The sequence below is a fragment of the Orcinus orca genome, chromosome 10, assembly GCF_937001465.1.
Source record: "Orcinus orca chromosome 10, mOrcOrc1.1, whole genome shotgun sequence".
In the NCBI taxonomy this organism is placed as follows: Eukaryota; Metazoa; Chordata; class Mammalia; order Artiodactyla; family Delphinidae; genus Orcinus; species Orcinus orca.
This window is the reverse complement of record NC_064568.1, coordinates 27,155,229-27,172,161: the sequence shown is the minus strand read 5'-3', so window position 1 is coordinate 27,172,161 and position 16,933 is coordinate 27,155,229. Positions and strand designations below refer to the sequence as shown.

The following is a 16,933-nucleotide window of genomic DNA, read 5'->3' as shown; positions in this document are numbered from 1 at the left end:
GAACTGGAAAGGGAACTTGGATGTGTGTCTGGGGATAGACAGGGTGATGATAATGATGTCAAATCAGACGGATTTCATTTCTGCCTCTGATATTCAGAAATAGATACTCCATGAGGGAAGGGATGCGACCTTCCATCCTTCCTGGTGTGCCAAGAACTTAGCACTGCACCTGGCATACAGGAGAAGCCCCAACAATTTTTGTTGAGTGGATGTGTACTGTCCTCATTTTCTTCTTCTTTCTCAGGAAAGTCTACTTAGAAAGGTCAGATGCAGCATTCCCACCTCAATCCTATATGCCACGGTGACAACCCAGGCCATGTGTAGGAAATCAAAATGCACATTTAATGTGTCATGCCCCTTTGTTGCTATCTAGTTAGATTTTAGGCAAGACAACTCATGGTTGGCAAATGGTACATGCTCAGTTCATATATACAGAGTGAATGATGTCGTGGAGGTCCTGCCCACATTGCTGGAAAGTCAAGAGATGCCTGCTACCTGTACTGAATACGCTGGCTCTAGAACTGTAGGTGCTTCTCTTTCTTCCAGCCAGCTATCCACCCATGCATACACTCAGATATTTAACAAATATGCATTAACTAAATATTTTGTGCCAGACACTTACGGGTATTGGGGATACAGAGACAAGAAGGACACTTTCCTCATGGAGCTAAATGAAAAAACTGGCAGCCATATTCTGTGCCATCTTTTGCCGGGTCTGGGACAGACGTGGGGAAGGTGAATAGAAGCTACAGTGAGGTGGCTACCACTCCAGCTGAATTTGACAAACAACCACCTTCTCCAAAACACTCCAAATTACGGCCAGTTGTAAGAGTGGGAGCCCTCACCTTTCCCCAAGTCAGTGCCCAGTGGGGAAGGGGTGCAGAAACCTGTCCGGCCACCTATGCTCACCTTTTGACACAAGATTCAATCATGTCACTTGCCATCAGCTTTAGCCGTTGTTCCAGGTGCTTTCCAAACTCTTCTTCAGGCCAGTGCAAGTCCCGAATGAAGGTCTGAAGGGCATCAAGTTTCCAGAACAGATCTTCGGAAGTGCCTGATCCGTTACTGGCAGGATAAAAATTTGAAAACAAGAGTCACCCACTGGCCTAGGGTTCTGCAAAAGCTGACACAAGAACAGTTGGGGGCTAGAAGGCTTAAGGCAAACAGTGGCTTCAACATACAAAACGACGCATGTTGGCGGTGGAGGTGGGGGCGATCTCCACCGGCAGATTTTGAGTTTTACCATACGTGACTTCGTGGGCTTTGTTCGGCCAATTATTCCAGACCAGTGAGAAGTCTGAGGAAGGTGCTGCCCCATAACTAGAAGAAGGTATGGTAAAAATCAGCCTTCTTTTAATAACCACATTAACACATGTGATGATTCAGATGAAGGCCACGAACCAGAGGGAGAAGTAGGTCTCAACAGATAATAACTACATGGCAACATGCAGTTATTAGAATTCAGGGTTTCATGCATTTCCCCGGCTGCCCTCCGGAGCGGAGACCTCCTGGATACTGCACGAGACTTTCATTTGTAAAAGGACAGTGCTAACAAAGTGGTGAGCGAGGACCCGCTTTCTCTCTTGAAGGGCTGGAAGGAAATTGGGGTGACTCACGTCAAGCCGAGTCCACCTGGATACCTTGAATCCAAGATTCTCGTTCAGTTTGGTTATCAGTCCAATTTGCACAGACCAGCCCGTTGCATAGGCAGCCCCAGGACAAGGTGGGTTGTGGGGGGACGTGAGTGGACAAGGGATATTTGCAAAGCTTTAGGGCTCAAGACCTGAGCTCTTGTACCGTTGCACCATCTTACCCAGTCCTCTGTACAGATGGAGAAATTGGTCTTGATTCCTTTCTGTACAATGATGTCTAAGAAACTTTTACCCGGGGCATCGACGGAAAGCCCACGTACAGGAGATGCTCCACCTCTCACCCTCTTGCCCTTCCCTGGCTGGCTTTCTCTTTTGTAAGAATCCCATCGGCAGCTCTGTGGGGTGGCCACCTCCCACCCCCTTCCTCGCATACCACTAATGCTAACACGGCAATTTATAAAACGTCCAACATACCATGCATTACCACTTGTTCCGACATCGTCTATAGAAACAGATGAGAGTGGGTGTTTCTATTGTGACAGATGCCAGCTGCATTGAATTAATGCTTCAGAGAGAGAAATATAGCTAGTGCATAAAGGCATACACAGCTACTGCGGGGGGATGGGGGTAGGAGAAGACTCCCAACATGCCGGGAGGGAGCCCACGGCCTGGACCAACAGGGTAACGCTTTCAAGGACAGACCAGTCTGAGGTCAGTACGTAGATGTATCTGACACGAAGGAGCAGGTAACATGGAAACACGTCCTTAAAATGAAAGGTGGCAGAGGAGAAAACTGAAAATATGAAAAGATATAGAATCAGGCATTTCCTGGTGGGTGATTGAGAATCTACGCCTTCTTTTCAGATACGGTCGTAGGCACTGTTCAAAAGTGGGGGAATGCACTGTTTCTCCGTAAAAGTTCAGCCTTCCCCCCATCCCATCCTATGCCTGGGAAAAGAAACCCCAACTTTGCCTAGTCGAAACCCCGTTTTGGAACTGCATGGTTGTATGTTTTAAATCATTAAGTACATATGAATGCAATAATTGGTATTTATTACAACAACATTTTGACACCCATCTGGTTTCGGAGTTTCAAAAAATTCTTCTAGGGTTTTTTTTTTCTTTTTCTTTGAAGAGCTTATTATTAAGTTTTGACATGAGGAAAAGAATATTTTCTTTTTATTTTTAAGATAAACTGTTAATGTTAAGGCAATAGCACCAAGATTATTTTGATTGTTGAGCAGTTACCAAAATGTGTTCCCACTCATGTCTTAATTAATTGAATGGAGACCATTATCTGCTTTCTTACAATGTCTTGATTCATATCTTTTCAGAAACAATGTCACAGAGCATGCACGGAAGGAGGTAAGAGAAGCTTCTGGATATTAATTTGTTAATTTTTAACAGATACTACCTAATCTAACTTTTCATACAGTCATCTTAGCATGAATATGATTTATGGGCTTGTTTTTGAAGGGTTTTTTTTTCCAGATACAAATTTTGGAGGTTTTTATTTGTCTTTAAAAGAAAATCAGACCGACCAGACGATTTCATTGTGAACTTGTGAGCAAATACGGGTTTTGAAAAATATTAGGTAGCTGTGGAGAAGCCAAGTAGAGCAGTCATTTTCAAGTTCTGTTCTCTACCTGGGTTACTGCAGAAATAAAAACGTGGAGGGCCATCTTGACAAATGTGATTTTGAGATTTCAAAACATCACTGCCAGTTTCAGATCATTTTTTATTCCTTTGATAATAACACTTCCCTTTGAAAATGTGCCAATTTATTCTTTCAAGAAAAAGCTTATCTGGCCTATAATTAGCTGTGGTCTAAGAAAAGGATCAAAGGAGGGTATAGAATTGCTAAACCTTCTTTCACATATTAAATCATGCATGTGGTTCTAATTTAATTTCCCTGAGGTAGGATTTCGGGGTGCTGGATCTTCTACTTGAGAAGGAAAGAAGGAGAGAGGATTCATTTCCTAAGCTAGAAGAAATGGCTTCTCAACCTCCACCCTCCAAACTGCTGGCTTTAAGGGGTGACCTGACCTCCAAGGAAAACAAACCCCAGGCATCGCTGGCATTTGTATGGATGAGTGTAGAGAGTGGCCCTACACTGAGACCACAGATGATACGGCTACTGCCAAATTTAACTGCAGCGCATTCGCAAATTCAGACATCTTCTTGCTACCTAGATCTCAATGCTCCAAATTGTATTATGACCTTGGAATGTACCTTTACATAACATTTATGTTACCAAGGCTTGATCCATTCAGAAATTTTCATTTAGCCCTGAACATACTGTTACCATATCCTGCCATTTGCTGACACTAGAAACATGGTTTAAACAGTCTATAGGAATTTTTTATTAAGAAAAAAAAAGCCCAAACCAGCTTCTAGGTAGGTGTGCTTTCCTCTTTGATTTGGATCAAGCCAGAAATGACCGGCTGGCCCAGCAAAGAGGTTTCCTGGACTATTTTTGGATGACTGACTCCTAAAGTCATGTCACCTGCATTAAAAATAAAATAAAATATATATATGGGAAGAAGCCTTTGGCAAAGGAATTCAGGAAGTGAAACATAGTCCTCAAACGTTCAGTGGGCGTAAGACAATTTGTTAGTGCTGTATCTATAGCAAACGTCTTACAAACACGCTGCATGCCAGAAATAAACAATACTGTCTCTGTATGATCAGCAAAAGATGTCTAATTATCCATCTCCATCTCCGTTATATAGGATGTAGAGAAATAAACAATACATATCCATGCCAAGATCACTTCAATTTAAATTAGATCTAATGTGAACTGAATACACACTCAGCATCATATATAGCAGCCATCCATGACGGTGCCGAAAAAGTAGGCATTTGTGGGATGCCTAGAGGGATGTTAACTGGTAGATTTGGTACTTTGGGAAGGTTCACATTGGGTAGGTTCACATTGGGTAGATTACTGGTTAAACTCCTGTGGAAGAAACAGACAGAAAGAAAAAGATACCATCACAGTGACAATGCAGATGTGGCAGAAGCACACAACAGTTGTAAATAAATTGGCTAAGTCCACAGCAAGACGACAACGAAAACTTAAGCGACACGTTTCAGAAAGCAGCTTACGGATGGGGAGCTGTGGTGTGGCTCAGGGTTCAGAGAGAAATGACAAAAGTTAATGGAAAAAAAATTAACCACAGAGCGACTGAAAAGCGTGGACACTCATGGACGCCTGTATACAATGATCATGTTATTTCAATGCCTTTGTGAGGGGCCTTCAGTTTCCAAATCCATTGCCACAAGGGTCTAGACCTTGTCTCATACAAAGAACTTGAAGTTCATGGAATTCTTGGCGTTGCCGTGGCTAGGGCTGCAGTGAAGTAGCTGGGACTGATAGAAAGGGTGGAACACTTTGATTTTTTCTTTTATTTACAAATTAGTTTTGATGGAAGCACATTTCTTAAGTCAGAGAGTAGATACGAGGTGTAGCAGGAAATTTACCCAATTGAACGTATACATAATGGTAATGGACAGAAATGGAATTCTTTCCAACCGCTACTTCTGAAGACAGGTGTACGTGCAATGGAGCATCAGAGTTGATGGCGAAGATGAAGGAATTGTATCAAAAAGAATGAATAGCTTTGCATAATTTTATAGATTAAAGAAGGAAAATGGAAACATCCCCTCCCGAACTAAGTCCAATTAAAGTGGAGAAAGGTTTACACTCAAAAAAAGGAAAAGAAAAGAATCCCAACTTCAGCTCATATAGTGAATTCTTTGACCACAGTGGATTTAAAATGAGGTCTTCTGTTACAAGTAATTACCCTTGAAAGTGAGACAGAGACTGTGAGAAAGGGTGACAAGGGCTTCTGGGGGGTGATGGTGATGTTCTGTTTCCTGATCTGTGGGATTGTTACATGGATGTGTTCAGCTTGTGAATATTAATCAAGTTTTGTATTTTCTGTAAAAAGTTAAAATGTAAGTTAAAAATTATAAACGGTTAAAGATTGTGACCTCGTATCAGGTTTTGTTTTTTGAACAAAGATCGATCAACTGATGTGATGAAAGAGAGATGGATGGCTTTATGGGTAAAGAGAGAAAATAAAGCAAAACAAAAACCTCAGAGAGCATCAACCACATCTCTCTGGAGGGACTGTGTCATATACTGCTCAACCAGCTGGCACCTCGTGATTCTGTAGTGGCATTTCAAGGGTGTTCCATCCAGCCAAAGTCACTGGCACAGTGGAGCCCAGCCTAACTCTGCATCTGAGAGGAGCCTTCCTGTTTAAGTGGAGTTGACAGCATTTTGGCAAAGAAGTAGAGGTTTTCTTTTTGGATCTTGCAGAAGAGCAAGTTTTGCCAAAGCAGCTCTGCCCCGGGCAAGCTGTATTTGACTAACACAGCTCTTGCAAAGGCTGGAGCTGCCTCTGGGCTTGCTCAGGGGGGCAAGTCTCCTGATACATCCGAAATTTGGACTCTAGAAATAGTCTGGACACCTGTCTCTCTCTAGAAATGAGCTACCCTTTCATGATGGGAATATAGCCCCGGCTGGTGGATGGAAAAACCTAGAATGCAAAATTGCCAACCTGGCATTCTCTTCCTTAAGGGAAACAGGTGTCTCACAGGTTCATCCTTTACACTTCACAGTTGGGGAAAGTCAATTACACTTCCCTACTTGGGAGGAAAGGGCGCTCTCGTGGGAACACTCAAGAGAAGATTAGCTAAAGCTGACTATTAAGTGGAAGGGAAAATGGAACTTTTCCTTCCATGTTTCTCTGTTTAACTGGGGAATCTGCCTTTGAATTCAGTCCCTGGTGGTTCTCAGTCTTAAACACTGCTATGGAACAAAACCGTTGGCGATTTCCACTGAGACATGTGTAAGCCTATATAAGCAAATGTGATCATTAAATGATACACACACTGAATATTGATCAAGGAATTAGGAGATCTTTCGAGATGGCAGCCTGGAAAGTTAAAACGTCAATTCTGAGTGAATTAAAAGTAGCTAGGAATGAATAACATACAAATGTATGCAAAAGCAACTTTAAACATTTTAGCGGTTGGTGGGCACCCAAATTAGGAATGAGCTTCGTTTTAAACATCAAAACTTTAAAAAAGTACTTATATTAATCAAAACATACTGTATTTGTAAAATATGACATTTTGGCTGGACGGCTGCACTGCACTCATAGAAACATTTCCTTCCTGTGACATAGCATCATGATCTACTTTTAAAAGGCTGAAGAAACATGCTTGATATTTCTGCTCCTAGCAAAATAATATAGTGTATTACTAATGTTACTAATAAATTATTTGGCTATTAATAACATATTAATAACCAGAGAGACAATTCCAAGCATTATATGTAAAAAGGGGGAATTTTCCTGTAGCACTCCTGAAGCTGCTGATGGATAATAACAAATTATTACTTTAGAGGGTCCTTTAACAACTACCTAAAAACAAGTCCAGCATGCGTAGCTGTGAAAATCATAAGTGGATATCTCCAGATAACGTAAGAAGTGTAAATTGCAATCCTAACAATGGATACATGTTAAAAATTAGACTCATTCATTCTGGGGACTGCTGAAAAAGGGTAGCTCCCATTCATATCAAAGGATCCATTCCTGGAGCACTGGATTAAAAAATTCTCATCTGCTCTCTCTCTCACACGGATGAAAGGTACAAATGTGTGCATGTCTCATCCTTTCTATGGATGTCAGAGTCATTCCTTCCAGGATTAATTCTACTAAGGCTGGGTCTCTGTGCAGAGAGGATATGGTTGGGTCTTTTCTCAAAGTCTTCTGCTTCGGATTTATGGATGGGGCTAGATTTAAGACACAGAATGCCTCCCACTTTATGAGCCTTTTGTTGCATGAATATATGTGGTACATCTTGTCTTCTCTTGGTGCTCTGAACACTAAAACCTCTTTCCTGGCTTACTCTTAGGTCTAATCCCTACTTAGGGGCATGGGGCACTCTTTGATATCTTTCTAGAGTTTAGAGGGGTGTTTCTCAAGCTTTTATTTCCTACCACCACCAGATCCCCCAACTGCCTTCCCCATGAAACTTTAATACCACCAATATACTGCATATCTGCTTATGTACTGTATATAGACCTGTGCTTTATACATATACACAACAAGAGGAAGATTTTTTTTGTTGCACACCCTCCTCCGCTGCCCCCCCCTCCCCGCTCAAGAACCAATTTCCACCATCTTTGGGAGCTGTAAGTCTCCCGTTCAGAATGCGTGACCTAGTGAACAAAGTTCTAAACTTCACGGGATTTTAGAACCTCCCAACTCTCTCTCCAACCTTATAGCTTGTCTCCTTTATAATCCATGCTGGCCCAAACCAAACATTCACTGTTTCTACTGCCTACCCTACTTTCCCCCCAATTTTACTTTTGCTCATGTTCTCTCCCAACATCCCTACCCCTTCTGAAATACTCTCCAGGCTACTTCCTTTATGACTCCTCAGTGGAGGTTCATTCCCTTCTACTTATGCTCTCATAACTCTTCCTTATGTTCTTTGTACACTGGGAAATATTTGAAGTCATTTTTCTTGTGTGCATGTTGCACAGACCCAACCAGATTGAAATCCCCGATCAGGGGATTGTATCTTTTGCTTCCTCCTCCCCATAGTTTTCCTGTGGTACTCTTAAAATTTTCAACCTGTATGGGTTTCTTAATAAATGTCAGCTAATCAATAAATATTTACTGAACACCCGTCCCAGGCCTTGCTCTAGGTGTTAGGGAGGCAGTGTTGATTAAATGCATATAGGAAGTGAATACAGAAAATCACATTTCCTAGGATGTTCGTATTGGAAAGTCTTGGGTATTCAAAGTTCCTGTTTTACAAAGGAGGATACTGAGGCTCAGGAAGGTGACTTGCCCAAGGTCACTCAGCAAATTACTGGCAGAGTTAAGAATTCTGACTCCTTGTCTAATACTTGTCTATTTCATACCAGGCCACCCACTGTATTGCTAAGGTTTCCCTGGTCTCACATTTTATTATCATTAAGATATTGACAACTTTGACAATCTGGGAAAAGACGTTGTTTCAAAAATACTTTTCACATGTCTGTCTCAGGCAGAGAGAGAGAAAGTGCACTTTGAGAAATGAGAAACCCAAGGTTTTCAGTGTGCATATATCAAGAAGCAGTGTTTTTAGTTCTCTAATTCAGAATCATCCTGACCTGAAATGGGCAACAGTGAAGCGTGGATTCCTTGTGCCTGGAAGTGTTTAAGTAGAGACTAAGAGACAACCTGTCAAGGAAAGAGTACTGCAGAGGGGTTTCTAGACTTGGCAAGCTTTGGATTAGACGCTAAGTTTTCTTCCACATAGAAGGTCAGGATGACTAGATGAGCAACAAACCAACTCTAAAGAGCTGGCAGAAGTGTGGTCCGTCTCTTAGGTAGGATCAAAAGCTCATATTCAGGGCTGCTGGGAGGGTTCCGAACAACTTGCCCAGCTGTGGGTGGTGGCGCTATGACGTGTCCTCATGGACCCCCGGAGAAGGCCATGGGGTCCAGCCTGAGCTTGCCCTCGAGAGGCTGACTATCTTCAGCTGTGGTTAGAAGCTATGGGATGACATTTTCCACCAATGCCTAGAGATTCAAATCATGACCATCATGATCTGGCTTAATGGAAACAGAGATGCAGCTTCCCTTTTCTCTCCTCAGAGATGGAAGGCCACCCTTCTAGAGAAATAAGCAATAAACACTCACATTTTACCCTTTCTATCAAATAACTTCAGTTGTATCAAACCGAAATGATGATGACATCTCTAGTTTCTTTCATAGGACCATATTTTGAAATAAGAAAATCTGAACAATAAAGAATATTTAAAATCTGCTTTTAGCTACTTCGCTATATTGGTAGCATTTCCTTGTCAGAGTTCTGTTTTCCCTTAACATTTGAAATATTTTGTTAACTCTTGAACAACACGGGGCTTAGGGGCACTGACCCCTGCACAGTTAAAAATTCACATATAACTTTATATTATCCCTTGTATCTGTGGGTCTTCCTTATCTTCAGTTCTGTATCTGTGGATTCAACCAATCTCTGACCATGTAGGACCGTCATTATTTACTACTGAAAAAAATCCACGTATAAGTGGGCCTGTGCCATTCAAACCAGTGTTGTTCAAGGGTCAACTGTACTAGTTTTTCTTGAAGTAAGCTTTGCAATGCATTTCTCAGTCATTTTACCTATAATCAGGTACCTATAATCATGACTTTTGAAAAGTAGAAGAACAGAACTATTCAAGTATAAGAATTGTTGGAGAGAAGGGCTGTTGGGGGCACGTGTGTGTGTGTGCGTGTGTGTGTGTGTACACTGTGGGATCATGTGTCAAAATTAGAGAAGACTGAGCAAACAATCTATTTATCTAAGTCAGCTTCTTATTTTTGAGTGAACTTGGTGAAAAAATATCCCCAAAAGATCATTCTTTACTTGGAAAAAAAAAAAGAACCTCTGCTTCTTTATCAACCCTCTATCTAGTGGTCAGATAGAAGCTCATACTTTCTCGGCATAGTAAGAAGTAGAGAGATTTATTCCTTCCTATCACATAAGTGTGTTCCCAATTTTTTCATACCCTTCATTTTGTGCTGGCCATTCTGCAACTCTGTCCCATGCCATCCACATTCTGTTTTGAAATCAGCTAATAAAATGTAGGTGATTTCAAACAATTTTAATTTAGCTTATGTTTTAGTTGTCATTTTCCAAGACCTCCACCTGCTCTGAAAAGCATGTACTATTTAGTATGAATTAAACAAACCACAGTCATATTCACGAGCCTACAGCACCGTTTTGGACAGCCAAAATCTACTTAAGAAACAAAACACAGCCCTATAAAATATTCTCAGGTTGTTAGTCACGAATGATCAACCCTTTGCTAATTTCCCGATCTTTAAATTACTGATCCGAGAGTTCACACTTTACTTTTTTTTTCACTCCTTAAAAAAACCCTGAGAAAACATTCCCAGACTAAGACTTCCAATTGTGAAAATGATTTCAAGTCTACCTTTAATTCTGACTGATCAAGTATACGTTATGGTTCAGAAGGGATAGCAGTCATTAGCTTGGTTTCTAAGGAATTTAACAGGTTATAAAATGACTTCAGTGACATTATCACAGAGCTTCGGGACAATTCTCAGACACTGAGCAGAGACGTTTTTAAAAATTAGTTTTACAGATGAGAAGACTGTTAGGGAGGTTTAAGCCCTTGCCTTCTGGCGAGAAACTGGAGAACAAGGCCCCTACCTCTAGGGCTCCTTAAGAAACAGGGAAGGATACCCATCATTTCCTCCTGCGTGTGTTGGGGGCAGTAGCGTCCACATTTAAACCCAAGTGAGTAAATGCTACTTCAAGACCATTGCTACTTGCAAAATGTGAATATTACTCATTTTAACCTTTTCCTTTTTCACAGCCGTTCTGCACAGGACAACTGTCTTGATCCGAGTGAGCATTAAAAAAACCCACAATCACTCATTCATGCTTTATCATCAAGGGTCCCGGTTCTATTCTCATGAGCTGGAAGTCAGCAGGGCCATATTAAGAGACTGTTATAAACCTGAGAATTACAAGCTAAAATTTAGATATCTTGGTACTTACAAATGAAGAGCTACTGCCTATTAACCTGCTCCGTAGGGCAAGTCAGGAAACTTCTCTTGTGGCTCAGATGTGGAAAGGGGGATGGACTGAAAAAGCTATTTTGCTTTGATTTCTTTATGAGTCAGAATTTTATTCAGTGTAATATTAGGAGGGTCTCAATTCAGAAAACTGCTTAAAGACAGGGCACAAGTTAAGGCTTCCAAATTGAGAAAAGGCTTTTGAATATCTGTTCTGGAAGTGCCTGGCAGTGTGCCGTGCATGCCCCCCTTCGCTCTATGCTGGTTGCCACATTCCACATCTGTAAAGGACCAGAAAGAACAAAATGCTTTTCCTACAGGAAAAAGGGAATCTAACAGAGCAAAACTACTACCAGGCTTTATTGGAGATTTTCAAACTATAGCAGAAAATTCTCTCCGCCTAGGAGTTCTCCACTTCTCCAGAAAGGGGAGTCTGAGACTGACCCTCTGGCAGCCTTGAGTGACAGTCCTCCTCCTTGCTGGGGAATGGAGGTGGCACCAGATCTGCCACACATTTCAGATAGGGTTTATTTGCCAAGCAATAATGGAAATTGCCGAATTCACGACCTATAGGATTTCCTGTAATTGGTCCTACAGGATAGATATCCCATCAAAAAAAAAAAACTAGTGTGGTCAAATACATTTAGGGAACTCTGGATTAAGCACAGTTAAACAAGCTTCTGTATCACTATATTCTTCGAGTTTTGAAGTATGCTGGTGTACTTTGAGGCTCTCCAGGAGACAAGGGCGTGGGGTGGATGAGCGGATACATAGAGCTTCCTAAATATATCTGTCCACAGAGTCCTTTTCTTGAGGAGAGTCTCAAAAGCCTAGACCAGGAAATGACAAACTCTGGTCCACAGGCCAGCTTCCTGTTTTTGTAAATAAAGTTTTAGGGGAACACAGCCACGCTTGTTCCTTTACCTATTGTCTATTGCGGCTTTTGTGCTACACAGTAGAGTTGAGACTTGACAGAGATCATTTGGCTTGAAAAGTCTAAATATTTACTATCTGGCCTTTTACAGAAAAAGTTGCTGACCCCTTGCCTAGACCCCTATGGAACAGACTTTGGGAAACATCAATACCTAGGGATAAAACCACTGGAGTAAGATACACAGTACGAATATCACAGCCAGGTTTATATCCCGTATTGCTTATTTATCTTGTGTAATAAACCAAAGATTCCATTTCATAAAACATTTCCCAATCTCTTCCCCCCTCCCCTCCTTGGACAAAGAGGCTATGAGCATCATAGCTGGGAGTATGGTGTGTGCTGTCTATCCATGTGAACAATGAAAACCATAAGACACCATTAATCCATTTCTGTATGACTCTGCAGCCATTTGCACCCAAACTCCGATGGTATCAAAAGAGGTTTCCTTACTTGACTGGTTCCCATGACTCCCGCTCAAAGCCCCTGTGAATGGATTGTGCAATTGAGGACTCCATCAAATCCACATATCTAACCACAAGTGGGGCAAACAGGTCTTGCAGGTGTTTGTGAAATTTTCCATTGCACAAATTATCTAGAACAGATAAGCAAAAGCTCGGTAAGAATCCACAGTTGCTCCATCAGCATGCGACGTACACATAGAGAGGACTGCGTTCTACATTAAATACACCGCTTCTAAAAAAAAAGCCAGAAGGAAGAAGGAGAACGAGGAAGAGGAGGAGAAGAAGAAAAGAAAAAAGTACATGAGCGGCGTCATGCTTCAATCTGCTTGGAAGGAAAATGGAATTCAAAAACCTTTTACCCATTTGTGTCACTCTTCTAAAAAGGGAAAAAAGTAATGCTCCCTTAAAGAACAAAAAAAGCAACAATTGATACTTTTTTTCTTTTTTTTTTTTTAGGTTTTCCTTGCACCTGCTCCCTTTCTTCCCCTTACGTTACCAGGAAGAAAGAACATTCTGTACCCCTCTCTTCTGTCATCACTCTCCCTGGGGAGGAAGGTCTATTTTATGGCTATGTGTTGCTGTAAGATACTTGGAAATGCTTGGGGTGTTACTTAGCAGGAAATTGTTTTTCATCTAGGAAGCATCTTTCGATAAAAATTCAAAACGTGTAGAGGTCAATTTAGCTTGTTCAAGAGCAAATAAAACCCACAGGCACAGGTACCACTTTCTCACTGCTCTTGGGTTCTTCTGCCTAGTCAACAGGGGGCTTCCCTGCAACAGGACGCTTGTTGGAAGAAAGGGAATTTCATCAGCTGTAAGTTTTTTTTTTTTTTTAGTAATCATAAAACTATGAAGAGCTGTGTCCAACCTGTAGTCTGCCTGGGATAAAGATGTTCCAGCAATCTGTTAACTGCACACTACTTAGGAAAGTCAGACAGTCAAAGATGATACATACAGTCGGTCCGGAGAAAATCATTCAGCAGCTGAAACAGTGGAAAACTGTCCCATGTGTCTGGGGGCTGCACCTCTAGTGCTGCATCCATGTCCACTGCAAAGAGTGACAGGAACGTCTCGGCGTGTTCCACCATCAAGTCTGACCACCACGCAAAGGCCTTTGAAATGTGGCAGAGAAACAACAGAAAAGAGGCGATGAGCTTCTGTCTCCGACCTAAGATGTGAAGTCAAGGCCTGGCTGTTCAAGATTCAGTGTGCATCCAGCAGGGTTTGGTCATTTTATTGTAAAGAGAACAGCTTTTTTGGATCGAGTTGGGCCTCTATGTGTCCCAAGGCAATGCTTTTCATGATTCCAAGCCTGCCTTAGAAAGTCTTTACTCTGACCTACCGGTCAGAGGATGTAGCTGTAGAAATGACAGGTGTGGAACTTCTGTTCAATTTACAATAACTCAGTACGTTTTGAGTCATGCTCTTTATTCACTCTCGTTGGCTAGTTCTTGCTCTACAATATTAGAATTTGGGAGTTTCTTCACTGTGTTTATGGGTTTTCTGCTGGTCTAACTTGAAAATAGGCAATCATCATTTACTTATATCTACGCATCTCGGGTTTAATTGTCTGTGGTCTCATACAAGCTCAGCAACTCGTGTTTCCCTACACATTGGAAATGTTACTCCTATTTCATACCAAGGCGAAGGAAACCATTGTTGCAATTGTCGCAAAACTTTTGAGTCGAAATCTCTTTAAGCAGGGAGCCTCTGGTTTTGCATCCTGTCCATAGGAAAGATCAGGCTTTAAGCTAGGAGACACTCAGTAAGATTAGAACTTACTTTTCTGAGGGCTGGACACATATGTACATTGAAAACCAAAAATATCAGTGAAGTAACTCATTTTCATGCACGTGGGTCCTTGGAAATCATTGTGCAGGGTCTCAGAGGTGACATTCACATCAGATGGGCCAGATGTGAATGCAATTCAAAGGCATGCATACATGTTGACTAATCATTTCTGGCAGGGGGCATGCAGAATGAGTGGCAGTGTCAAGAGGCCCCCCCTTTTTTTCTTTTGCTGATTTCAAAGAGAGCAGAAAAACAAAAACAAATTACCAGCCCCTTCTATTGCCCCACCTCCCCACCCAGTGCTGTGAAGTATGTATTTACATGGGAAACACTTTCCCGAGCATTCACCAAAAAAAAGATGAGAAGGCATTTGGAAACATGAAAGATGATTATGGAAATAATTCCATAAATGAAAGAGTTCGTTCAATGGCCAAGCTCTTCTGTGATCTATTAGTTATTTGGGGATATTCTAACAGCCACAAGGAGGCAGGATAGGGATCCACCTCTCTTCTTTCATGAGATTTCATTTTACTTACTTCTCCTTTATCAACATGTGGCTGGTTTGCAAATTAAATGGAAAAAATCAAGTCATGGACCATTCTGCAAGGTCGGCTTGGCTGGAAATAGACACCTGCTGTTTCCATTTCAATTGACAGTAAAACCTCACTGATTCAGAGTAATGGGAGAGGAGAGATGCTAGTCTGTCATCAAAAAAACCTAAATTACTGGGCTTTCTAAAAGAGAACTATCCTTTTGCTGCCTTCTGTATGCAGTCTGTACCAGGGCACCCAAGTAAAAGGTACTGATTAACATATAAATGTATCATAAATGTAGAAGTACTTTTTTAAAACAAAACTTCTAATAATTGTAGATAAATTGACCTATAAATTGAATTCAAAGAGAGGGAAGCTTTAATTTTATAGATCCTGGGATGAAACTTGGAAGACGGGCCTTTAGAACTTCTAGAGGAAGTTGAGACCATGTCAAATATTTTCCTTAGGAGAAATTAAAAGAGCCACATCTACAACTGAATTGTCACAAATTAAGAGTAGTTGGGTCTGAATCGATGAGGTTTTATTGTAGTTTTACCACCTGGGGATGAGAGCCCTGGGTTTTGGGACTTGTTCCACCGACTACGTGGCTAAATCCAGCAGAGGAAGAAACCCTCAACCCCACCCGCAGAGCTCTCCTAGCCATCTGCCTACTAGGCAAGGATCTTCTAAATACTGAAACTTGCTGGAGTCCCACTTCTCCCCCCCAACCCTATGTGGAGGGCTGACTCTCCTCATCCCTGATGCAGGATATTTGTAGAACTCACAAAGGCACACCAAATATTGGCTGGTACTTATTCTTTAGTTATTTATTTCACTTTGCATCTTCAGGGTGAGCCCAAGAAAATAGTTACTAGAGAGACTGAATTGCCTTCCCAGACACAATTTTGCTCTAGGATGACATGAAAAAGAAAAAAACAACCAAAAAATGAGACAAAACAAAAAACAAATCCTAAATGCCTGTAATTAAACATTTCTCAGCCCAACGTCATACCTGGTTCTTACCAGCTTTATTGAAAAGCTGCAAACCAGAGGCCACAGAAGCACCTATGTCTACTATCTACAGAAAATTTAGTCCCTTGTTAGAATCTGATAATGTATTGAGAAATTATCTACAGTTGTTACATTAATAATCATATAGATGGGTAGCCCTACAAGGAACAATGACTACTGTGATATGACTTATCACCATGGAAGTCAGGCAGAAGAACATAGGATTCTAGTGAAGGGAGAGAATTTATTTTTCTACACCCAAGGTATTTCTTTCAGAACCTCATAATCAAACCTGACGCTCTGAGAACGAGAAAAGGATTCAGGCAAGGGCAGTAATCACCAAAAAGCCATATCATAATTTCAATCAAACGAACAGAGTCTGTGTATCTAGGGTGGGCAAGGCGAAGGTTTAGAATAAAACAACAACAGCAATTATATTTATTTATCTTATACTTGCTCAGACAGGTGAATGCTATTTTTGTACATGAGCTAACTCAATGTCTGTGGGTGTCTAAAGTCTTCAGAAATCTTTTCCAAAGACAAGAAGGAGTTGTACTTTGGCTTCTAAATACTTACCCAGTGCTTTTCATTATGAAAAGGCAAAGATGTATGCTTTAGGGATATAGTCAGCCACACTGAACACACTCTATATTTTGTACACAAACTACATGTATATATGTACCCCTCTGTGTACCACAATACATATATACATATACATACGTATACATAGAGAGAGAGATTGGGCAAGTGAAGCAACAGTGCATGAAGGCATAATTCCTGCGTGTGTGCAGGTGTGTGTGTGCACATAATTTAGGCTCTGAGAGCAGAATTAAGCTCTAATTTAGAGATACGAGGGACAACTTCTACCATGTACTGCACGTGTGTATACATGACATAGTCTTACCTGGGGGGACTTTTTTTCCTCCTGAAACAGTTAATTACTTTATATTGGAATTCAAAATCGTTTTAAGGCTTATTGATTTTTTGGGGGGGAGGC

At 41.3% G+C, this 16,933-nt stretch overlaps 1 protein-coding gene across 30 annotated transcripts in view; it reads right to left on the bottom strand.

Annotated features, from left to right (window-relative positions):
- The window catches only part of CADPS (calcium dependent secretion activator), a 783,217-nt gene that overhangs the window by 81,137 nt on the left and 685,147 nt on the right, over nt 1-16,933 (bottom strand). For 19 of the 30 annotated variants that reach the window (XR_007479444.1, XM_049715275.1, XM_049715276.1 and 16 more), the window contains 4 exons: nt 13,557-13,713; nt 12,591-12,732; nt 4,405-4,551; nt 910-1,065 (listed from right to left, as the gene is read on the bottom strand). Coding sequence is in view for 29 of the 30 variants with exons in the window: in XM_049715275.1 (XP_049571232.1) it covers nt 910-1,065; nt 4,405-4,551; nt 12,591-12,732; nt 13,557-13,713 (602 nt within the window). In the remaining variant the exon portion in view is untranslated. Of the gene's footprint in view, nt 1-909; nt 1,066-4,404; nt 4,552-12,590; nt 12,733-13,556; nt 13,714-14,928; nt 14,950-16,933 lie in introns of all 30 variants that reach the window. The other 11 variants (XM_049715267.1, XM_049715269.1, XM_004267978.4 and 8 more) reach the window with 3 other exon arrangements.